The sequence below is a fragment of the Macrotis lagotis genome, chromosome 4 (genome assembly GCF_037893015.1).
Source record: "Macrotis lagotis isolate mMagLag1 chromosome 4, bilby.v1.9.chrom.fasta, whole genome shotgun sequence".
NCBI lineage: Eukaryota > Metazoa > Chordata > Mammalia > Peramelemorphia > Peramelidae > Macrotis > Macrotis lagotis.
This window is the reverse complement of record NC_133661.1, coordinates 248,105,731-248,132,282: the sequence shown is the minus strand read 5'-3', so window position 1 is coordinate 248,132,282 and position 26,552 is coordinate 248,105,731. Positions and strand designations below refer to the sequence as shown.

The following is a 26,552-nucleotide window of genomic DNA, read 5'->3' as shown; positions in this document are numbered from 1 at the left end:
GATTTTCACATCTGGTTAAGGCTTTGAAACTGGAACATGAGCAGTGTATAAATGGCCAGAAACATTCCAGGTTTGAAACTGTTCTCTCGCTTTGACTTGATTGAGATGTTAAATAAAGAAGAGAAACCCAAGTGATTATCAAATTCTTTTAAACAATAGTAATCCCATCACATGAAAGTCCTATTTTTTTAAAACCTTCTAAAAGGCAAAAACTTCATCTCTGCAAGTATAGGAAGGTACTCAATAACATGGAGAACAAAATCATTGCTTTCTTTCTAGATCCCATTCCTGTGAGCACACACTATTAAGACCCTAATCTTACTGATATAATCACTAATCAGCTACCATCTCCCCCTATCCAGCTGAGGAGGAGGAATGGGAAACAAGGTACCATACTGACTACCTACACAGTTCCTCTTGATTCTCTGCAAGTTGCCTTTTTAGTGACACCTTGTACCAAAGAAGAATCAAGATTTATTTTAGTGTTAAATGTTTCCCATTTCCTAAGGGTGGCAAAGAAGTTTGTAGTATGACCTCCACCAGGACATCTTAATAATGGTGAGCAAAAGACTTCAATTCAAAAAACCATTTATCCTTCTTTTGGAAAAATTTCCATATTTGGACAAATAATAATGCTGAAATGTTTTAAAAAACTACAGTTAAGTTATATAGATCTGGCTACAATTAGACTATGTTCATTGCTGATGTTCAGTTGTTTCAGTCATATTTAACTCTTTGTAATTCTGTATGGGATTTTCTTGGCAAAGATACTAGAATGATTTGCCATTTTATGGGATAGGAAAGTGAAGCAAATAAGGTTAAGTGACTTCCTCAGGGTTGCACAGCTAGTAGGCCAAATTTGAACTCAGGAAGATGAGTTTTCCTGATTTGAAACCTGGCAGTTTATTCACCTAGCTGTCCTATAAGCTATCTGGAGCCCTTTTAAACTCTAACTTTGCTGTTATCCATGTGACTTTCTTCCTCAAAAAAGATTGACTCCTCAGCCTGACTTTTAAGGCACTCCAACCTACATTCACCCTTATTTCTTAAGTATTCCATATTCTAGTCAAATTGCAAACAGAAACTCAGATCTGACCTTTGAGCAAAGATACCCTCTCTAACACACCTAACAAGTGGTCTTCCTCATTTTGGAGATCTCAAATTGCTGGGAAGCTTTCCTTACATCAAACCTATATTTACTCCTTGGAGCTCTGTCTTCTAGACCTAGGTAGAATAAATATAGTCCTTTTTTTCTTCAGATACCTCCTCAAACACTTGGATGCTGCTATCATGTTCCACCTTCATTGATTCAACAAACACTTTTAGGTGCCAGCTATGGACCAAGCAACAAAGGATATGAAGCAAAAGAAAAGATTCTGCCCTCAAGGAGCTTGTATTGTAGAGATTTATTTTTTATTAATTTTTGTTTTCACCTATGTTCCCAAATATATAACTACTCAACTATCCCTCATAACAGAAGTCCCTGTATTATTATATACTATAAATCTGCACTGGAGAAGGTACATTTTCTTGGCATACCTGTTTCTTGATGAAAACTGATGCTTCGTGATTGCTTCTTCTTTTCTTGTTTTTGTTTTTAGGTGCTCACTCCCTTTTAGTAATTATATTTAAAATTTTGCCAGCAATTGAAGTCAAGTTCAGTTACATATATATTACAAATTAATAGATATAATTTATAGACTCTATTCTCTTCTCTTATTTGAAATGCAACTTATTTTCCCTTCTTTAGTCTGGCAGCATTTCTGTAACTTCATATTTTCAAGGATCACTGGCAGTGACTTAGCAATCACATCCTTCCTTGTATCAGTCCATATGGGCCAGGTGACTAGATACTCCCTTACAAATTCCCTACAGAACTTGAGTTAATAGTCATTTTTTTTTGTTTTGTTCTCTCTAATCCAAGAGTATTCTCTTTATCAGAAAAATCAAAAGTGTCCAAAATGTTTTCTTCCTTTCCAATCTATTGTCATATTCCTGTTGTCAACACATCTTTTCCTTAATATGGTCATTTAAAAAAAAAACCTTTATTCATTGTCGTTGACGATTTTACTGTAAGCTTTAGAGCTTCTGGCACTCTTTTTCACTAACATCCCTCACTTTTATATCCATCTCCTGTTATCTTCCCTTGCTTTCATCTTCTGAAGAGAGCTGAAATTATCTATTCTACCAGTGTATCAAGTGGTTGAGAAATGTCTCCAAATTCTCTTTGTAATTTATGACATGGAAAATAATACAATAAATAAGATGAGCTCTAATCAAATTAGTGATTGATATCAGGGTTTGATGATAACTAGACCTCCTGACAGAGAGGTGAAAGATTCAAGATGAAAAATGAAGTGAAATATTGTGTGCCAAATCAATGTGTGGATTTATTTTTCTTGATTATGCTTATTTATTTAAGGTAAGTTGTGAATTTTTTTAATTTTGGAAGTGTTAGTGATTCACCTACCCCCACCCTTTGCTAAATAAGACAAAATCAAAATGGAATGGAAATGAACTATTATAGTGGCTTACAAATGGATAGTAACAATACCATTTTGTAGTATACTAAACTCAGTTGATTCTGTACTGTTGAAGAAGGGTGTTTGCTAATAATCTGTGAATGTAATAAATTTTTAAATTATATGATCTTTTATAATAATTATTGTAACATTTTGTACCCTCTGCATTTCAAGACCTTGGTGCAAGATCTCGTTCATTCTACCATACCTATGGTTCCATTCTTGTGTATGTGTTTTAAAATCTAAGTTTGTCTATGAATTCCTTGTATATCCTTAAACAATCTTCCCTCCCTTTTCATTTTAATTTTCTATTCCCCTTGTGTTTTCAGAACTTTCCTTCTTCCTCATGGGATGACTTTTATGCAATCCTACTTATCTTTTCTCTAAACTCTTTGAAATTTACTTTTTAAAAATCTAGAATACTATCAGACTTTACCTGCCACACTCCCTTTCTTTTTCACAAATTATAAAATAAAATTGATCACTTCTTCCTAGGATCCCATCATTTCTACTTCAGTCACCATTCATTCCTTGTTCGTGAGAATCAGCTCACAGTAAAAGTTACCTATGTTGGTTCCACTATATTTTAAAGAAAGAAATTATCACTAAAGCTGTACCAGAAAATGATTAACCGATCTCTTTTGCAGAGAGATCATTTCAACAGATGCCCAGGTAATCGAAGTCCTCTCTTGTTACTCTTATCATTCTTCAATAACAAGGTTGGGAGCTGTTTCCTAAATTCCTTGTTTCCTTTTTTTCTTCAGGCATTCTGTAGCAAACCTTTTCTTTTATGCTCCCATTGATTTAGGGCATTCTAGATGGAACAGTAAATAGAGTACTGGACTTGAAATCAGGAAAACCTGAATACAAACCTAGCCTTAGAAACGTTTTACAGATGTGACCTTGGACAAGTAGCAAAGCATTACAATTAATCTTTGCAAAAAAAAACCCACATGGACAGAAATCTATAGAGTCATAAAGAGTCAGACACAACTGAAATAACTGGACAACAACAATAAAATGCTTCACTTTCCTGCTCCCTTTGATATATAACTTATATTTTTATATATTTGTATTTTGTATTTATATCTTTATAAATATTCTATCCCAACTCCCTTGCCTTTTATCTATTCTATTTCTTTTGAATAAGATTATTATCCTTCCAGAGCCACATGTTAATCATGTATCCTCTCCCATCAAGTCTCAGCAATGCCTATGAGATGAATTGTGCCTCTTTTACATCTTGATTCACTTTGCTTTTTTGCCTGCCCTGTTTATTTTGTGTAGTGACTTGTGAGGCAATGAATTTTACAAACCATACTGATGGCTCTTTCCTGGTCATCTTCTTCTGTCTTTTAACAGGCTTTTCACTCATTTAGATGCACTCCTTCCACATTTCTATCTTTTGAAAATCTCCTCATTCAAGTTTGAGCTCAAGTGCCCCTTTCAATATGAAGCTTTCTCTCCCAGCTGAAAGTGTTCTCTCCTCAAATTTTTCTGGAACACGCTTTGTATGATTCTCTTCTTTGCTTTTAATATACTCTATCTTGTATTATCCTTACCTGCATACATTCATGCATCCATTCCCAATCAAATATAAGTTCTTTGTATGTTATTCTTTAATCTTTGTACCTTCAGTAGTTAATGCAAAGCTATGTATAAAATAGGCACTCTATATTTAATTGAATAATAATTAGTATGATTTTGCTATTATCTCTGAAGAAGAAAATGGCAAACAAAAAAAATCTTTGTCAAGGAAATCCCATGCATTACATTGACCTATTGTGGTCCATGGGCTGACAGACCCAGGCAGCACCAACTATTATTTCTGTAATGTACTTAAGTCTGCCTTTAACTATTCTATATTTCTGTTTTCTTTATACTTTTTCCTCTTAGTATTCTTAGCTCATTTCTACCATGATATATATATATATATATATATATATATATGTATATATATATATATAAAATACACAGACCAGTAATCCCAACTTCGAACCCTAAGCTTTATTTATGCCATTCTGTTATTAATGATCATTTTCTGTTCTATATATGGTAGCATTGATTGGAAACTGTCCTAATAATGTTATATTAAATTTTCTTATACATCTATATGTATATATACATATGAATGTATATACATGCATATGGATATATATTATATATATATTACATGTATACATATATGTGCATATGTATATGTATATATCATGCCACCAAATGACATTGAATTCTTTTAGTAAAGGAACCATAAATCTTCTAAATACAAATCATATTCTATAAAACCCATATTATTCCCTTAAAATTCATATTACTTTGAATGGCAGTTGGATAAAGTACTTCAGTTTTTGAGTTTTTGAGTTATTATTGAACTTTCCCTAACTCTTTTAGATAAGTAGTACATGTATTACTGTTCATCTTTTATAGTTGAGAAAACAGACCTGAAATGGTTAAGTAACTTACTTGCTCATGGTCACACTTTCTATTAAGGTCTGAAGTGAGATTCAAATAACTCCTTCTGGGTTTAACCCTTTTCACTTTGCTGTGATCACATGACTTGACAAATGCCTAATGATGGATATTATATGTGTGAACTAACATTACTGATATTCTTTTGTTCTTTTTCAAGAGAACCATCATAGCAAGAGTAGGAAAAGATCCTCCCTTCATCTTAGACTTTATATTATTTTGATTTCAGGTTATAAAAAGTCAATATTAATTTAGGGGAAAAAAAAACAATGGTAATCACAAAGAGATGAATTACTTATTTCTTCAGGAATGGCAGAATGTTTGAATTCAAATAGATAGAATTGTTCAATTAAAGGGTGCCACAAGTTCAACAACAAAAAGCCCTTTATTCTATTTTTAATACATTAGTTCCAAATCTTCTAAATGTCAAAAGAACAGAACTTGCCTTTCCAAGAATATACAGAAACCTAGATCACATCTCAGTCAGTCCCAAAGGTATTGATATGAAAATGTTGATGGTAATGATTTGGTATTCAGGCTGGATAACGTTACTGTGAGGGTAATTGAATTATCTGATAGTTTATATAGTAGTTTGCTCTAATCTATGTTAAGGTTAGCAGGGAACTTGGAATGGTCTTTCTCTTAATCACCAGGACAGAGATACCTTACAAAGACCTGCCCTGACAAAACACAGGGATGTTCCCATCATGCCTATAACTTTTGACTCAGGAACAAGTTGCAATTTCCTGCCTTGAAAGAGTTTTGAAAATATCTCATGGTTAATTCTTAGAAACAATTCCTACACTAAGAAAAAGACTTTTCTTATTAATAGACATTTTGTTTTCCTCCCCTTCAGTATCAGTTTTCTTTTTTCTTTTTTAAATTTTTTTCCCATTTTTCTCTCCTTTCCACCTATCCCTTTCCCCTTTCCCCCCCAAAACCTCTTTTCCACTGCTAATTTCCTCACTCTTAAGATCTCAACTTTCTTCAAAAGTAAAAAGAACAGGTAGAAAATAGGGTGGAGTTGTGGAACTGCCTTCAATTGCCCTTGGCTTTGATCTTTGAAAGGGGCAGAAACAAGTCCCTAGAGCCAGAGAAATTTTGGACTTAAATGTTCCCAGTTAGCTGTTTTTGCTTCATCAGGAAAAAAGTAGAGACTAATTAAGACTAACTTAACTGATATGATTGATCAGGAATTCTAAATCTGTGTGATTTCTTGTAAGATTATTGCTATGAACTGGATTTGAACTCAAATACATTTCCAGTGCAAAAGTACACACAGTAACAAGAAAACCTAGACAACATTCACTTCCACTTTAAAAAAAAAATCAAAAAAACTTTTCCTTGGCTTCTGTTTGCAGGGTTTCAAAGTATATCTCAAGCCAGGTGGGGGTTGTCCAGTTTTACAAAAACCAGCCTCTGCTTTCATATAGTACCTGAATTGTTGACAATAAGCACCAGTTTTTTCTCTATATTTAATAAAAGTCCTGCTGAGCTGGATTCATTCTTGTTTTCTGAGTGAACTTGTTAGAGATTTCTCCTTTAGCTTTCTGAAAGGTCACCATGCTCACTTCATTTTAACATACTCATAGCTACATTTTAGGGTCTTGTTGTGATATGATAGTCAAGCCAAAATGCAAAGGTGGATCAAAGACATTTCTTCTTAATGAGACTGAGGAAAATGGATCTTTTCAGGCCCATTTGTTTAAAGATAAGGACCAAGATTGTCCATCTTCATGAGCTGATTCCCAGAGTTCCAAAATGATTTTAAAAACTTCTTGCGAACTTGAACTTTTCAAAGGTTGATTTTATATCCTTCTTTGTGTTTGTATTCAAACCTAATCTAAAAGTTTGTGCCAAATTTTCCATTTTTTTCTTAGTTCTTTCCAGGGGCCCTGCCATTAGTCACACAGTAGTGGGGATGGCAGAAATCTGCTTCATATTTTATATCCATTTTTAGCTTAAGTTGGCTTGTAATCTTGTAGGATAATGAGTATATTGTAATCTTAAAGGATAATGAGTATATTGGGTTTTTTGTATGTCTTCCCTTTTCTGTCTGCATTAGAATAATTTGTGTTTATTGTGTTAATTTCATTCCTAATTTAATTTGATTCAGTTTTCGTAATGATCATGCCAATATTTTTCCTGAACTATATGAGCTCAGTTTTCACAAAGTCCAGCAAATGCATCTGTTCTTGGCTAATCCTGAAGACAGGGTCACTTTAATATTCATTCAGAATACAGAATAAGCCAACTTCTCTAATCAGTAAGACAGATCAATAATTTATCATCAGTTGATTTGCCTTTGACAGCATGAGACTTTGATCAGCCTCCCATAGTTACTCTGCCCCCTACCAATACTGCTGGCTTTCTAAAATGTGTCAAGGAAACATCATCCTGGCAGCTTCTCTCAGCAGTTGAGAGATCAAGAACAATCCTGAGAGACCTGCTATAGACCATGCCGTCTACATCCAGAGAAAAACCTATGAAGACTGAATGCAGAGCAAAGCATACTATATTCACTTTTTTAAACCTTTTGTTTCTCCTTTCTTTCTCTTTTTTTTTTCTTTCTCCTTAGTTGTAATTCCTTTTTGGAATTGACTAATGTTGACTATATATAGAAATATATGTTAAACAAATTTATGTTAAACAGGATTATATATGTACAACTTTTACCAGACTGTTTGCTGCTATGGGGAGAGAGGGAAGGTATAGTGGTAGGAAAAATGTGGAACTCAAACATTTGCAAATGAATGACTGTTGAAAAACTACCTTTGCACGTAATTGGAAAAAATAAAATAAAATTTCAGTTGAAAAATAAAATTAAAGAAAAATAAAATTAAATAAGGAAGTATGAAATTCTTCAAAATTTTTAAAAATCAAATGTTGAAAACCATTTTTACATGTAATTGGAAAAAATAAAATTAAAATTAAAAAAGGAACACTGTGACTTTTTTAAAAAAAGGAAACATCATCCTTACTTTACAGTTAGTTGGTCTATAATATATGCTCACAATAGGACATATACACTTCTTTCTACCTTTGCTTCCTTTCTCCCTCCCTTCCTCCCTCCTTCTTCTGAAAACTACTTGTTCATATCCTTTGACCCATTATCTTATCAATTGGAGAATAATTCATATTTTTATAAATTTGTCTCGATTCTCTATATACTTGAGAAATGAGACCTTTATCAGAGAAAATTGCTGTAAAATTCCCCACAACCCCAGTTTCCTGTTTTCTTTCTAATCTTGGCTACATTGGCTCTGTGCAAAATCTTTTTAATGTAATAAAAATAATCAATTTTACTTTCCATGATTGTATCTATCTTTTGCTTGTCCATAAAATTTTTTTCTTATCTATGAATCCAACAGGTAAAATTTTTCATGTTCCCCCAATGTTTTTTCAAATTTATTCATTTATGTTTCCATGCAAAGAAAATTTTCCAACCTTCATTTTTCTGTAAGTTTTGAATTCCATTGTTTTCTCCTTCCCTCCCCCTTCACAACGAGTAATCCAATACTGGTTATTCATAAGCAATTATGCTAACCATATTTCTATGTTGTGAAAGAAGAATTAGAACAAAAGTGGGGTAAACCATGAGAGAGGAAAAAAGCATAAAGCATAAAACATTTTAAAAATTGAAAATAGTATGCTTTGGTATAGATTCAGACTCCAGAGTTCCTTCTCTGGAAATAGATTGTATTTTCTATCACAAGACCTTATATTGTCTTTGATCAGGATGGTGGAGTGGGACAGCTAGGTGCCACGACGGAGAGATCATTGACCCTGTAGACAGGAGGACCTGAGTTCAAATCTGGACTTAGACACTTAATAATTGCCTAGCTGTGTGACCTTGGGCAAGTCACTTAACCCTATTGCCTTAAATTTAAAAAACAATTAAAAAAAAAGATGATGGAGTAAAGGCAGGAATTCCTACAAGCTCTCCCCCAGACCACTCTAAATGCCTTTAAAAAACATCTCTAACCAAATTTTAGAGGACAAAATCCACAGAAAGACTGAGTGAAAACAATTTTCCAGCCCAAGATCCAAGAGAAAGGTCTGATATTCTGGAGTTAGAAAGTGCCCACAGCACATCCTGGACTGTGCCAATGAGAACCTAAAGCAACAGTCCATGGGGTGCCTAGGTCCCTGGGGAACCTGGGTCCGTGGAAGTGGTGGTGGTTTCCAGACCTCTCAGCTCAGTGGTTGCCAAAGACAATTTGGAAGATCAATAGTAAAACTCTTCTGCACCATAGTGAGAGTGGAGCCCAGTCCAGTGTAGACCTCAGTACAGACTCAAGCTGGGAATCAGGAGCAGACTTGGGGAGCCACCCAGCTGCTGCTTCCAGAAGTTCAACCCATGATGGTAAGGGGACTGGGGAGACTGCAGAGGTTACTTTGCTATCTCTGAGGGAGAACTCTGTGGCTTTGCTCATATTCAGATCCAGGTCACAGTCTGAGCCTCCAATCTCAGGAAAAGGAGCTTTACTGCCATAACACAGCAGGGACCTTCCTCACATCACAGTTCCAGGGCAGAGGAGAGGACCTGAGTCATCCACAGACCAGGAGAGCAGCCAGAGCCTCTCATAAGACCTTGGAGGAATTGAAGTCCCTGGAGTTATCTTTTAAAACAGCTGCAAAATCCCTCAAAAAAATTTTCAACTTAATGTAATCAAAATAATCCATTATGTATTTTATAATGTTCTCTATCTCTTGTTTGGTCATAAATTGTTCCCCTCTCCATAGACCTGACAGAAAAACTATTTCTTGTTCTCCTAATTGACTTATAGTATCACTGTTTATGTCTTAATTATGCTCCTTTTTCAACCTTACCTTGGTATAGGGTGTGAGATATTGGGCTATGCCTAGTTTGTGTTATACTGTTTTCCAGTTTTTCCAACAGTTTTTGTTAAATAGTGAATTCTTAGCCCAGAAGCTAGAATCTAGGTTTATCAAACAGTAGATTACTATAATAATTTACTAGTGTTTCTTTTGTACCTAATTTTGTACCACTGATCCACCATTCCATTTCTTAGCCAGTACCAGACAGTTTTGATGACTGCTACTGTACAATATAGTTTTAGATCTGGTATGGCTAGGTCAGTTTTCATTGTATTTTTTTTAATTTCCTTGATATTCTTGACTTTCTGTTCCTCCAAGATGGATTTTGTTATTATTTTTAATAGCACTATAAATTTATTTTAGGTAGTTTGTATAGCACTGGATAAGTAACTTAATGTTGGTAGAATTATTTTTATTATATTAACTCCGCTTATCCATGAACAATTGACAGTTTTCTACTTGTTTAGATGTGATTTTATTTTTTGTGAAAAGGAATTGTTTTCATATAGTTTCTGGGTTTGTCTTGCAATAGTAGGTAGACTCTCAAGTAGTTTATATTATCTACAGTTATTTTAAATAGAATTTCTCCTTTCTCTTGCTGCTGTGTTTTGTTGATAATATATAGAAATGTTGATGGTTTATGTGGGTTTATTTTATATCTTTACTGAAATTATTGTTTCAAGTAGTTTTTTTGGTTGATTTTCTGGGATTTTCTAAGTATATCATCAACTCATCTGCAGAGAGTGCTAGCTTTGGTTCCTAATTGACTATTTTAATTCCTTTAATTCTTTTTCTTCTCTTATTGCTAAAACTAACATTTCTAATACAATATTTAATAACAATGGTGATAATGGACATCCTTGTTTCACCCCTGATTTTATAGAAACATGTTTCAAGTTTATCCCCCTTATGTATAATACATGCTCCTTTATGTTATCCTTTATGTCGAAATTATGTACCCATTTGATCTTATCATGGCGCACAATGTGACATGTTGGTCTATATCTATTTTTGGCCAAACTTCTTTCTAATTTTTATAGTAGCTTTTGTCAAATAGTAAATTCTTATCCCCAAAGTTTGGATCTTTGGACTTATCAAACACAAGATTACTGGTAGTGATTTGCTACTATGTTTTGTAGACCTAATCCATTCCACTTATCTACCACTATATTTCTTGGCCAGTACCAAGTTGTTTTCATGATTATTACTTTGTAATACAGTTTGAAATCTGCTTCTCCGTTGATTCCCTTGATATTCTTGACCTTTTGCTCTTCCATGTGAATTCTGTTTTGATTTTTTTCTAACTATAAAATATTTTTGGTAGATTGATTTGTATGATACTAAATAAGTAAAGATAGTCATGTTAAAAACAAAAACATACAAAATGATATTATCTTAATAGATATAGATAATGCTTCTGACAAAACGCAATATTTTATTTATACTAAAAACCCTAAAAGTATAGGTATAAAGAGATCTTTTAAAATATGATAAAAAAAATGTCTGTTTGGGGGCAGCTGGGTGGCATTGTGGATAGAGCACCTACCCCGGAGTCAGGAGTCAGTTCAAATGTGGCCTCAGACACTTAATTTTTTCTTAACTTGTATGACCTTGGACAAGGTACTTAACCCCATTGTCTTGCAAAACAACAACAACAACAACAAAACTATCATCTGTTTACAACCAAAAGCAAGCAACATAAGTAATGGGAAGCTTTTCCGATAAATACAAGAGTAAAATAAGGGTACTCACTGTCCTTACTAATAATATGATAGAATTATTAGCTGTAAAACAAAACAAAGGCATAAAAAAAGTTAGAAGATATTAAAACAAATCCTGTTTCTGTTGATATGATGATTTACTTATAAAACCTTAGGGAATCAGCAAATTTTGAGACAATTGAAACAATAGCTGCAAAGTTATAAAACAAAGCTGCAATTTATAAAATAAAACCACAAAATTCAACTACATTACTACATAATAACAAAATAACAAAATCCAAGAGGTAGTAAGAGGAAAATAACCATTCAAATATGAACATAAAATGCATATTTGGCAATTCAAACTGCTTATATGGATTTAGTTACAAAATGATCCTTAAAGTTCAACAAATATCTGGAGAAATATTCAGTGCTATGTCTGGGCCTTGCCAACATAATAAAAATGATAACATACCTTTATTAATTTACAGTTTTAATGCTAAACCCATCATATTATAAAATAGATACTTTAGAAAACTTAATAAAATTTTAAAAATACATTTAGAGAAGCAAAAGAGCAATAATTTCAGGGAAACAATTAAAAAACATAGCGATGTAGACCTAAAACTGCATTGTAAAAAAAAGCAGCCATCAAAACTTTGATAGTGATTTAAAAATAAAGAAGTAGACTAAGGACACAATATAAGCTACTTTTCAGTAAACCTGAAACCATACTTTGTGTAGGGAAAAAACTCTCTACTTGACAGAAGCTTCTGGGAAATCTGGAAAGCCATCTGGAAGAAATTAGATTTAGACCAACTTTTTTCTCCATATTCCATAATACAATCAAAATGTATATGTGATCTTAATATTAAAAATCATATCACAAAAAATTTTAGAATAAATGTAGTTTAAAAACCTTTCATAGCTATGTGTTCTTAAATTAAAAAGGGATAGAGGCAACTGTAAAAATAAAATAGATTATTTTGATTATATGAAAATGAAAAACTTCTGGACAAACAAAATTAATCTTTATTAATGAATGAATGAATGAATGAAACATATATTAAGTGTGAAAAGCACTGCTGAGTACTAGAGATACAAATAGAAAATAAAATGGCTCCTGCTCTTAAGTAGCTCACATTCTAATGGAAGAAACAACAAATATGGAAATTTTCAGCTGCAAGTCAGATGGAGAAATCCCATGATCTTTACAGTACATTGGCACAACAGATAGTAATGGCTCTTCTCTATCTAGAATGAGGAAAAGAAGCAGTTCTGTGGGGAAAAAAAAAATATTTCTGTACCAGATTTCTCTGATATAAAATCAGCATATTAAGATATTTAGGAGGGGTGGCTAGGTGGCACAGTGGATAGAGCACCAGCCCTGGAGTCAGGAGTACCTGAGTTCAAATCCAACCTCAGACACTTAATAATTATCTAGCTGTGTGGCCTTGGGCAAACCACTTAACCCCATTGCCTTGCAAAAAAAAAAAAAAACCCTAAAAAAAAGAGAGACAGAGAGAAAGATATTTAGGAAACTTAAATGTTAAAGTATTAAATGTTAAACTTTAAGTGTTAAAGTATTTTAAAAAATCCTTCCTGAAAGATAAGTGATAAAAGCAAATTAAGAAACAATTCTCAAAAGAATAGGAAGCTTTTAGCAACTATATTAAAGAATATTCCAAATCACTAATATAAGAAAAATGCAAATTAAAACATATCAAAATGCTGAGGTTTAATCTCAGTCCCCTAAGAATTGACAAAGATGATAAAAGACAGGAATAGTGTTGGAAGAGTAGAAAGATGAGCATAGTAGTGCATTGTTAAGACCCTGAATCAATATAGTCATTTATAAAAGCAGTTTTAAATTATGCAAAAAGACAACTAAAATGTCCATATCCTTTGACCCAGGAATTCTACTACTAGACTTTTACCCCAACAAGATCATTGAAGAAGAAACACTTTAGAAACACTAAAATGATTTTATAGCAACACACTTTGTGGTAACAAAGAATTGGGGAAAAAATAGATGCTCATCTTTTGGGGGTAGCTTAACAAATTGTGATACAAAAATACAGTTGAAGTTTTGTGCTATAAGAAAGTATGAATATGAAAAATACTGAGAAATATGGAAAGATTTACACAATCTGATATGGAATGAAGTAAACTGAACTAAGAAAACAATGTCTGTCATGTCTCCACAATGTAAATGGAAATAACCACAAAACAATCAAAAGCAAGTGCTGAAAAATTACAAAGAATAGTATGGCCCCAAGGAAGAGATATGAGAAGATACCACATGTGTGGAATATTTCATATATTTTCAGACTATTTTAAATATAATGAAATATTTTACTGATTTTTTTTCTCTTACTCTTTTTTTCCTTTAAAGTAGTATTTGTTATGTGGGATGGTTCTTTAAAATAGGGAGAGAAGATCTATTGGAAGAAATTCTAGTGAAATTTAAAAAAAAAGCATTTAGAAAGAAACTACCTCAAAATAACCAAACTGTGCTTAGTTGGTTTTTGTCTTTACATTGTAGGCAGATATTTAATCCAGGATTATCTTTCTCCTTGGCAGCTCTTTGAGAGAAGGAATTTTTTTCATTCTTTGTTCTTTGAATCCCTAGTACCTAGCACAATACCTTTACACATAGGTGGTGTTTGCTTAATGCTTAAAAAAAGAATCATTCTCAAAAGTTACTTCTTCTTAGTATTCTCCTTTCCTCCCTTCCACCCTAAACTCATACATATTTACAAATACGTATGTATGTATGCATATGTATATGTATATATATATATATATATGTGTGTGTGTGTGTGTGTATATATATATATATATATATATATATATATATATATCCTTTAAGACTTTTATCGGAACCATTCTATACTGTAGATGGTATTATTTTTTCTAATGTAATATATCCCATTTCCTCTATCATCCATATTAACCATGTCCCTTCAACTGTTGCATCTTTTTCCATTTGCATGTAAAAATAGTTTTCAGCATTCTGTTTTATTAATATTTTGAATTCCACATTTTTCTCCCTCCTTTCCTCCCCACGACAAGTAATTTGATATAGGTTATACATGTACAATCACATTAAACATGTTTACTTATATTTAAAAGTAGAATTGGCACAAAAGAAAAAAAACAATAGAAAAAAACAAAAAGCAAATTTCAAATTTTAAAGCAAATTTTAAAAAGTAAAAATAATATGCTTCAGTCTATATTCATATTCCATACCTCTTTCTCTGGATGTGAATGGCATTTTCCATCACAAGTCTTTTATAATTGTCTTTTATCACTTTACCATCATACAATGCTACTTAATGTGTCCAGTCTTCTCATGGCCCTGCTCACTTCATTCAGTATCAGTTTATAAAAGTCTTTCCAGGTTTTTCTGAAATTAGAGTGCACAATGATTTCCTACAACTGTATGCACAGTTTTGGTTGGAGTTCTAAACTGCTCTCCATAATAGTTGAATAGGTTCACAACTCCACCAATAGTACATTAATGTCTCATTGTGGTAAATTGCTATAATCTCTTTGCCAATATTTTATATAAAGTTTTTGTATCAATATTCTTTAGGGAAATTAGTTTATAATTTCTTTTCTCTGTTTTGGCTCTTTATGGCTAAGGTACCAGCACCATATTTGTATCATAAAAAGAATTTAGCAAATATCCTTCTTCGTCTGTTTTTTTTTCTAATAGTTTATATAGAATTGGAATTAATTCTTTTTTAAATGTTTAGTAGAATTCACTTGTAAATCCATCTGGCCCTGCAGACTTTTTCTTAGTAAATTTATTGATGGCTTGTTAAATTTCCTTTTGGGAATTTTTATTTCCTTTTCTGTTAATCTGAGCAATATATATTTTTGCAAATATTCTTCCATTTCACTTAGATTTGTCAGATTTATTGGCGTATCATTGGGCAAAAGAATTATTGCCTTAATTTCCTCTTCCTTGTTACTCTTTTCATTTTTGATACTAGCAATTTGGTTTTCATCTTTTTTTTAAATCAAAGTAGCCAAAGATGTATCTATTTTTTATAAGAACAACTTTCATTTATATATATGTTATTTTTAAAATAAATTTAATATATTTAATTTGTATATTATTTTTATTTATATTATTTACTTATTTATTAGTTCAGTAGTTTTCTTTCAGTCTTATTAATCTTGCCTTTGGTTTTCAGAATTTCTAATTTGTTATTTAATTGGATACTGTTAATTTATTCTTTTTCTAGGTTTTTTTAGTTACCCAATTCATTGATCTCCTCTTTCTGTATTTGATTCATGGTAAGCATTTAAAGATATAAATTTTTCCCTAAAAATTATTTTGGTTGCATCCCATAAGTGTTGGTATGTTGTCTCATTATTGTCATTGTCTTAGATGAAATTATTGAATGTTTCTATGATTTATTGTTTGATTCACTCATTCTTTAAATTTAGTTATTTAGTTCCAATTAGTTTTTAGTTTATCTTTTCAGGTCCTTTTTTTACACAATAATTTTTATTGTATTATGATCAGAAAAGGACGTAATTAATGTTTATGCTCTTCTACATTTGTGAGATTTTTTTATGGCATAGTACGTGGTCAGTTTTTGTGTAGGTGCCATGTACCACTGAGAGAAAGATATATTCCTTTTTATACCTATTCAGTTTTCTACAGAGGTCTGTCATATCTAAACTTCTAAACTTTTCTAAAATTCTATTACTCTCCTTGACTTCTTTCTTGTTTATTTTGTGGTTAGATTTATCTGATTCTGAGACAGGGTGATTGAGTTCCCCTAATAGTATTATTTTTCTATCTATGTCTTGCTGTAACTCATTTAACTTCTCTAAGAATTCGAATGTTATACCACATAATGCATATATGTTTAATGTTACTATTACTTCATTTTCTGTGGTACCTTTTAGCAAGATGTTGTATACCCTTGCATTTTTTTTTTATTTCAACCAAAGCATAATGGATTCTGCTCCAGCATTTTACTTTTACTTTGCTTCAGATGTGTTTCTTGTAAACAATATATTAAAAGATTCTGATTTTTAATCTAATCTGCTATCTTCCATTTTATGGAAGAGTTCATCCCATTCACATTCATGGTTATGATTACTAATTCTGTATTACCCTCCATCCTAGTTTTCCCCCCATTTGTACTTTTTCTGTCTCCTTTCACCTTATCTTTCCTCAGCAGTGTTTTACTTCTGATCACCACCTCCCTCAATATGCACTCCCTTCTATCATCACCCCCGCTTTTTCTTTCCCCTAACACCTCTTACTCTTTCTTCTGTCGGTCCCTCCTTCCCTTTTCTTTCCCCTTTCCCCTTCCTAATTCCCTGTAGGGGTCAGATAAATTTCTAGACCCAACAGACTCTATATGTTATTCCCTCTTTGAACAAATTCCAATAAGAGTAAGATTCACATAATTCCCATCTCCTCCCTTCTTTCCCTCTGCTATAATAAGTCCTTTGCACTTCTTCATGTGATATAATTTACCCTATTCTACCTCTCCCGTTCCTCTTTTTACCAGTACAATACTTTTTTCATTCCTTAATTAGCTTTTTTATGTTATCACATCAAAATCAACTTAGGCCCACACCTTCAGTCTAAATCTCTTTCTAAAAAAGATACTATTCTCAAGAGTTAAAATATCATCTTCCCATTCAGGGAATCATCTTATTGAATAATATTTTTTTCTTTCCTGTTTATCTTTTTACATATCTCTTGAGTCTTGTATTTGTAGATTGAATTTTCTGTTTAGCTCTGGTCTTTTCATTAGGAAACTTTGAAAGTCCACTATTTTGTTGAAAGTCCATCTCTTCCCCCTGAAAGAGTAAGCTCAATTTTGGTAGATAGTTGACTTTTGATTGTCCTTCAGCTTTTTAGATACCCACTTTTCTCACCTCTTCCACAAGTACTTCCATACTGTCTTTATGCATAATGTTATTTGCCTTCTCTTCTTTCTATATATAGATATTTATTTCAATTCTTACACACAAACACATACATAAGCATACATATATGTTAAATGTATTTATACATATGTGTATACATATTTGTATAAGTCTCATATATGGAGGAAGTTCAGTAATTATAGAATATGTCAGAACAGCCAAGAAATAAGATAGAACTTAGAAGCACAAAAGACAATAAAAATTTATTTTAAATATATGAGATACTAGAAAAGGATGTCTACATTGCTGCTGTTTAAGATTGATGTGAAAATTCTAATAGATGATAATGAAAAATCAAAGACTTTAACATTTTTTTCTTGTCTTTATATACCCACTCTCAACCAATGACAACTTTGATTTAACTATAAGAGTGGTAGTTAATCCTAAATTACCTAAAGGTGGTAAACAATATGAAAAAAGAGAAGTCGGGGCGGCTAGATGGTACAGTGGATAGAGCACCAGCCCTGGAGTCAGGAGTACCTGAGTTCAAATCCAGTCTCAGACACTTAATAATTACCTAGCTGTGTGGCCTTGGGCAAGCCACTTAACCCCATTTGCCTTGCAAAAATCGAGAGAGAGAGAGAGAGAGAGAGAGAGAGAGAGAGAGAGAGAGAGAGAGAGAGAGAGAGAGAGAGGTCTCTAATTCAGTATTTTCTACAGTTTAGGAGTCTGACCCACTTTGTGGTCCTAGGATAAATTTGAGGATCACATGGATCTTTTTCACTTATTTGCCATTTAGCACCCTCCCAAGCTTTGGTTTTGATTGGAAGAAAGCCAGGTTGAACAATTTCTAGGAGAAAGTAGAAAAGAAAAAAGGCAAGAAGCAACCTTTTCAATTGCTTCAACTTTTTATATACCCACTTTTCTCACCTCTTCCACAAGCACTTCTGTTTTTGAAGAATAGAAGTACAGAATAGAGATGGAATAATAGCTGTAATGAGTTTATACTTTATATTATTAAGAATAGTTAATTTATAACTGAGAGTGATAAGGATAGAATGGAAAATTGGATTTTTGAATAATTGATTTTGGATGTAATCTATGGGATTAATGAGTGGAATAGTTAGTATAGTTTTTGTCTTTCCTAAAGTACAGTGGAATTGAATGAGGAGAAGGCAAAGGACTACGTTCCTGGCCCAGCAGGGCTCATTTACATATTAATATGTTATTAGTGGAATTATTTTACTGAGTTAATATACTATACTGGTGCTGTAGGAACTCAAAGTCCTTTCTCCTACATAGCTGATAACCTTCCAGCATCTTTTTATAATCCTCTTAAATTAAGCCTCAAAGTACTATAGATTTTGACAGATTTGATTTGACAGCTTCCCCCCCTTTCCAGTTAGTGCTTGTAAACATTACCCAAGATCAGCTGCCTGCCAAAAATATTGAGGAAGAAGAAGAATTGAAATTATGACATAAACCTGGAAAACAATTTAGAAGTACAAAAAAAAAAAAAAAAACAATGAGAATGTCCATTACAGATCCAAAGATCCCACTGCAAGGTACACATACATACCAAGGAAGTCAAAGATAGATACAGAGGTCCCGTGTATACCAAACTATTGACAGCAATTTTTGTAGCACTAAACAAAATAGGTGCCCATCTGTTTGTGGCACATGATTGTAATGAAATAATGTTGTACTTTAATAAACAATGATAATGAAGAATTCAGAGAGAGGGAAATTTCAAAAGTCTTAGTGTGGGTTGGGATTATCAGCCTCCTCACCCCTATCACCCATAAACTAATGTAGAGTGAAGTAAACAGAACCAGGAAAACAATATTCATAATGACCAAAGCATTTTGAATAGAAAGAACAATAATAAAGCAAAGAGAAGAGGTGACAAAAATAGCATCTACTTTTATGGGAAGGTGGGGGATTACAAGTGTGGTGATGTTGCATACACAGTCTGACATGGTCTTTGTGTTGATTGGTTTTGCTTAACTTTTTTTCCCTTTAGTCTGCCAAAAAAGAAGACTCATAAATGCAGAAAAGATTTATCCAGAAATGTATGTGACATAAAAGCAAAAGGCATCAATAATTTTTTTATATAAAGGTTTGAAGCCTTAAAAAAAGGTTTTGAGATAGATTTGCTACTTTGTTATTATTAGCGGTACCTCTAAAACTGAGGACAATCTAGGGTACCTGATAACGTGCTGCCTGTAACAATATTGTTCTTTTGTGCTGTCTGACTGTTCTTGTGGATGAGCACATGGCATTTGGAGGAATTGCATCTTAGTCTATAGTTTTCTTTCCCTTCGTACATTCTCCAGAGTCAAAACCCTTGAACTTAAGAAACAATTTCTGCAAACAAGCCCAGTTAGACTCTATATAAAATCTCTATGTTTGTGATGGAGAGACTTTCTCAGAGACTCTCTCCAGAAAGCATTCTTTTTTAACCTCATAGGCTGTTGGTAGTTAGTGCCCATGTTTCAGGACAGAAATGGGAGGCTGACGGCCCACTACAGTACTTATCTTCCTTATCCCTAGTCCTGAAATATAGGTATGTCATATCAGTCTCTGTAATGTTCATTCCTTTAAGCTCAGCATATCTTGTTTGTTCTCTTTTAAAATTCAAATTAGTTGTGATAACCTTTTATTGTATCTAGGGGAGTTAGAGGAAGTACACTAGTCTAACATAAATAAAATGATAGATTGTGAACAGAATAATTGGCTGAATGACTTAAAAAATTGGGAGTCAGAAATGTTGCACCTATTTTTGCCTGCCAAGTAACAATAAAAAAGAAAATAGAGCATTCCATTTTTAATGCAAGACTATGTCGTCTGAAGGTACTTCAAATATCTTCTTTGGTTCTATATGGTCTGTCCTGGAAATTATATAAAAATGTTAAGTTGCATTATATTTTTAAAAGTATCATTATTTAAAATAATCCATTGCATTTGTGTAATGCTTTACAGCTATCAAAAGGTTTTTCCCCTATATTTTATCTCAATCCTGAAACCAATCATTTGAGATAGGGCTGGACAGCCATTATCTCCATTCTACTGATTAGGAAACTGAGGCTTAGTGAGGTTAAATAATTTACCCAAGGCTTCTACAAAGTTAGGATTCTAACACTCTTCTTCTTACTTCAAATCCCAGTACCTGTCCCACTGTTCCCTACTACCTACTACTATCCTACAGAGAGCAATGGCAACACATTCAATTTCAGGGAGAGTAATGGAAGAAACCAAGGTTTTGAATAGAGTGGAAATAAATAATACTATTAGGAAAATATAGTACATCAAGAAAATGAACTAGTATTTTCGATTGAAAGAGAACCTATTTAGAGATCTAAGTTGGAATACACATGCACACATATGCATATAACTACCCACATATATACATAGACATATATATACACACACACACCTATATTTGAAGAAAAATCAAGTTGCAGGACTATCTCAGTCTTCCTATATCTGTCACTGCGCCACCTGCTTACTACAAACTCCAAAGGCTTGTCCTTTGTGCATGTAATGGTCATGGCCTGGGTCACTATACTTCAAAGCAAGCAAGTCCCTACTGGCATTGTTCCCATTGCCTCACAGCTAAACTATCCCTGCCCCCACCACATCCTAAACTGTAAAAATTCCTGCCTTTTTACAGAAAACCTCTACTTGCTTGAGAGACTTTTCTTTCTACAATTTGGAGGCAGAGTTTGAGTTATTGTTGAGAAGAAAAACAGCTTTGACAGTAAAGGTTTATGATATTTGAGTCTGCTCTGTCAATGTGTAGTTGCTAAAAACCAACCCCCTAATGTTCTTTTTCCTTACTTACCATTCTTTCTCTTCTTCCCTGCTCCTCCCCCATTTATTTTGTTCCTTTATTTTGGCAAGTGGCAGAGAGAGATTGGTTCTGACCTACTTTCTATTTTATAATATAGCAGCTTTTAGAAAGTGAGACCAAATACTTTCCTGAATTCAAATCCAGCCTCAGATACTTACTATTAATGTGTCCCTGGCTGGGCATTAATACTTTAACATGTTTGCCTCAGTTTTCTTATCAGTAAAATGAGGATAATAATAGTACCTATTTACCAGGATTGTTGTGAGGGTCAAATGAGAAAATAATTATAAAGTACGTAAGCATGGTGCCTGGCATGTAGTGAGTATGTAAATGATACCTGCTTTGTTGCTACTGCTGCTTCTACATGCCTAAATAGCTTCCAATAATATTAGCCAATAAGTCTGGTAGGAACAGATGTTCTATTGATATATATTCTGAGTCATTATGAAGATCAGTCACAGTTTGTATATTTCCTGATCTTTCCTTTAATTATTTTAAGGATGTAAGTCAGCATGGAGAGACCACTGAATTAGAAGTCTAGACTTGAGTATTAGTTATGCCATAGCACTACTTAACTCACTAGACTTGAGTATTAGTTATGCCATAACATTACTTAACACTGTGACCAAGTCCTTTTATCTGAACCTCTGTTTCCTCATTTGTAAAATGTGGAGATTGACATGAGTTTTTTTAATATTTCTTCAGTTCTAAAACTCAGTGAAATCAATATTATTGACTCATTTCAAATTCAAAGTAATACCTCTTTAGTTGGTTTAGAAATCATTAGTCTTCCCAGTTTACCATTTGTTCCTTTGTCCCAGGTTTTATGAGTCATTCATTGGAATCACCAGCTCCTTTCCAATCTCAAACCCTTCTTATTTCAACTGGTTTCTGCACCTGAAGCATCCTCCATGTTTACATTCTTGCCCTTTGCTATCAAGATGCCAAATCCTTTATTTTTTTTTAATCTGAAGTTAAAAGTCTTGCCCCAGTAGATATATATCAGTTTTGCCTTAGTTTTCTCCCTATCTAAACTTGTAACTTTTGTGACACTTTTTCTATCCTGATTATATATGATTATTATAATTTGGCTTCATTAGAATTTTTTTACTTACAATATTTACATACTTCTTAGTATTTTGGTTGTTGCTTACATACTTTTATTTTTCTACATCTTTGTAAGTAAGCTCCTTAAATATATGGACCATCTGTGTTTAACTTGAGTAATTTAGTTTCATAGGACCCATAAGCATAAGTGGTTTTTAGATTCAAGTATAGTTATTGTCAGCAAGAAAATAATTTGAAGATATGTTCATTTTAGTCTTAAAATGAATTAAACCAGCTCAGCTTTTCTCATACTAATTCAGCCATAAAACACTTTGGGGATTATGATGCCCTACCACAGAATTGCCTATGGTGCCTACAGAGCCATAATGTTGGGCTAGATGGTCTGTGGGTTTGTCCTAATCTGGCATTTCTTCTATTCTTGTCTTCTCCATTAGTTTACTTGCCTGCATTGGGGTTTATCTCTTAGATCATTTTTGATGCCTAAGGCTGGTGTTTTCTTGAGATTTTAGCTTAATATGATCTCTTCAAAAAATATATTGTCTCTTTTTCTCAGGAATATGCAAACAGGTGGTTTTGCCTGGGAAGGGGAAGTAGAAATCTCTGCATTTAACAAGGCAGCAGGGATGATACCACAGCACAAATATCATCCCACTGCTGGCAGCTATCAACTCCACTTTGCACTGCAACAACTTGAGCAACAAAAACTTCAGTCCCGGCAGCTGCTAGACCAGAGCCGAGCCCGGCACCAGGTAATTAGAGAAATGACCAGCTTCTGAAATGAAGCCTTCTTTCCATCAATGGGAAAAGTCAAGGTCATTGTTTAACTCAGAAATAACTTATTCTGAAGTTTCCTTTTAGGAGCAAGAATAGAACAACAGGACACTCACTCTACTCCTACTTCATTGGTTTATCCTTTTAAAAAGAAAATTTGTTGAGCCTGTTCCCCAGAATTATTTGAAATAGAAGTGCTAAAATGAAGGCTAAATGATAAAGGTTTTACTGAGCCGTCTTAATTCTTCTGAGTGAATCTAGTCTGTTATTCTCATTGTAGCCTAGTTTGTCCCTTGAAACAAGCCACACTTGAAAAGAAAGTTGTAAAAAGAAGAGAAGTAATTGAATCACAGGATATGGAAGCGTTAGAAAAGGAGCTTTTCTCTCCTCACTTGAAATTTCTTCTTGAAATTATTCCCATCCTTTGAATCAGCTTTCAGAAGTCTGTGTTTCTTAGAGAAACATGAACACATCTCAGTTACCAGCTGTGTGACCCTGGGCAAGTCACTTAATACCAGTTACTTCAGAGAGAGAGAGAGAGAGAGAGAGAGAGAGAGAGAGAGAGAGAAGAACATACCTACATTTGTATGCATAGAATTCATCAAGTCAATGAAGTATAGTGGCAAAAAAAACCAAGTATTTATTTAGTATTAAGTATTAAAGACATAGGGAAAACCAAAATATAGCCTCTGCTTCCAAGAAGATCATATTCTAATGAGAGACAACTTGTAAATATCTTGATCTATTTAAGATATTTAGACAGTAGATAGAAATTAATATGGGAGGGGAAGATACCAGCAGATGGAAGAATGGGGAAGAGCTTCCTGTAGAAAGGAAGATTTGAGCTGATTCTAGAAGGAAGGTAGGCTAGCTAAAGAGGCAGAGATTAAGGGAAAGGGCATGTCCCCCACATAGAGGGATCAACCATTTCGTGCAAAGGCATGGAGTCTGGATACAAAGATAGAGAGTTCATGGAATAAGGTGTAAGAAGACTAGAAAAGCTAAGAAGAGATAAATCATATAGAGATTCTATATTTGACTTTGAAGGTAAATGGGGGCCACTGGAGTGGAGGGGGAGAAGAGAATGGTCAAATCTTCTCTTTAGGAAAATTATTTAGGAAACTGAGAGGATGGTGTGGAATAAAGTGATAGTTAGCAGGAAGACCAATTGGGAGGTGAATGCACTAGTTCAGATGAGAGGTAATTGGGGCCTAAACTAGGGTGATGACTTTGTGAGTAGAGTGAAGAGTTAGGTGACCTGTATTTAAATCTTGCCTCTTATATTTATTAGCTGTATAACTCTAGACAGCTCGCTTAACTTCAGAAATCCCAAATTAGAAAGATGGGATAGAAACAGATAGGTTTAGGATGTATTTAGAAACTGGAGAGCAGCAGCATACTGTCTTGGTTCAAATTTCAGTTGTTATTTCCTACTTCTCAGTAGGAACTCAAGCAGTCAGTAAATATTTATTAAGAATCAGCTGTGTAGGGGCTGCTAGGTGGCAGTGGATAAAGCACTGGCCCTGGAGTCAGGAGTACCTGGGTTCAAATCCAGTCTCAGACACTTAATAATTACCTAGCTGTGTGGCCTTGGGCAAGCCACTTAACCCCATTTGCCTTATAAAAAAACCTTAAAAAAAAAAAAAAGAATCAGCTATGTACCATTCACTATGCTAAGAGCTGGAGATAAAAAGAAAGGCAAAATGAGTCCCTGCCCTCAAGGAGTTCACAATCTAATGGAGATGACAAGCAAATAAATTTGTACAAACAAGCTATAAACAGAATAAATAGAAAATAACAGAGCAAAGGCACTTTTAAGGAAAGGCTTCCTTGGTGGGCCTTTATTTTAGACTTGACTAAAACCAAGGAAGCCAAAATGTAGAGATTGGGGGGGGGGGGATTCCAGGTATGAGTGACAGTCAGAGAAAATTCCAGGAGTCAAGAGATGGAATGACTAGTTTGTAAAAGAGCAAGGAGCTTATTGTCATTGGATCAAATGTATGTGAGAGTGAGGAGCATAAGGTGTAAGAAGATCGAAACGGTGGCAGGGGAGAGTGCAAGGAACTATTATATGAAGGGTAATGTATGCCAAACAGAGGGTTTTGTATGTGATCTTGTAGGTAATAGGGAGCCACTAGAGTTTATTAAGTATTAGATTGACAGGGTCAAATCTGAATTTAGAAAAATCACTTTCATGGCTCAATAGAGGGCAGAATGGATAGAGAGAAACAATACAGGCAGACCACCAGGAGGCTATTTCAATAGAATAAGCTTGAGAGAACAGGGACCTGCTCCAGAATAATGGAGATCAAGAGAAGGGTCATATTTGAGAGATGGTACAAAGGAGAAACTGATATACCTTGGCAACAGATTGAATATGAGGAATGATGAGTAGTGAAGAGTTGAGGGCCTGGGAAGATGGTAGCACCCTCAACACTAAATAGGGGAGTTTGGATGCAAGGAGGGTTTAGGAGGAAATGTCATTCAACTTTAGACATATTGAGTTTAAGATATCTACTAGACATATAACTTAAAACTTTTGAAAGGCCATTGGAGAAGTGAGATTAGAGGTCAGCAAAGAGTTTGTTAAATGGGCAAATCAGCATAGAGATAATTATATGCCTAATGTGGTGACTGAATGAGGACTCAGGTCTCATTTTTAAACTTTTGTGAACTTCAGTCCTCATCTATAAGAAGAGGACACAAAAGGAGGCTTATTTGTACTCATTCATAAAATTCCTGTAAGGATATAATGAAAGTGCTTTGTAATCCTTAAAGTAACATATAAATGCTAACCATAATGAAGATAATTATCCTTGAAGTTATACCTGTGTGCTTCACTGAAATATGAAATTTTGAATGAAATGAAATATGAAATATGTATTTTCCAGTTCTGTCAGGCTTTATTTCATAGGGAATAAGAATACAGAACTCTCAGGTAGGTAGAGAGCTATTTTATGTCTTCTAAAGAAAGAACAACAAGTCATTCATCATAAATATGTGTGTATAGGTGTATGTATGTATGTAGATATATATATGTATATATCATAGAGATAGGGATAGCCATATAGATAGATGTACCTAGGTACATCTATCTATATCTATCTTTATGGCTATATCGTTATCTCTCTTTGTCTCTTCCCCAGTCCCCTCAGTCACAATTGGTTCAGGTCATACTGAATGGTGGTTAAATTCTGGAAGTGTGAACAAAGGAGCTGATAATTTTGAAATAATCAGTAAAATATCCAATATCCTACTAAGTATTCCTTCCAGTGTCCAAAATTTTTTAACAACTTATGGTGTATTTCAGAAGACATCTAAAATCACTCCACAGAATGAATATTTTGAAACCATTGTTTCTGTAACTATGTAGTATGTAAAAATCAGAATGCTAGACCTGGCATTGGAAAAACTGGGTCT

General features: G+C 33.7%; 1 protein-coding gene across 1 annotated transcript in view; it reads left to right on the top strand.

Moving 5' to 3' along the window:
- TTLL5 (tubulin tyrosine ligase like 5) overlaps positions 1 to 26,552 on the top strand; it is a 469,247-nt gene that overhangs the window by 354,930 nt on the left and 87,765 nt on the right. Inside the window, 1 exon segment of the mRNA XM_074235683.1 lies at positions 22,915 to 23,110. Coding sequence (XP_074091784.1) covers positions 22,915 to 23,110 — 196 coding nt within the window.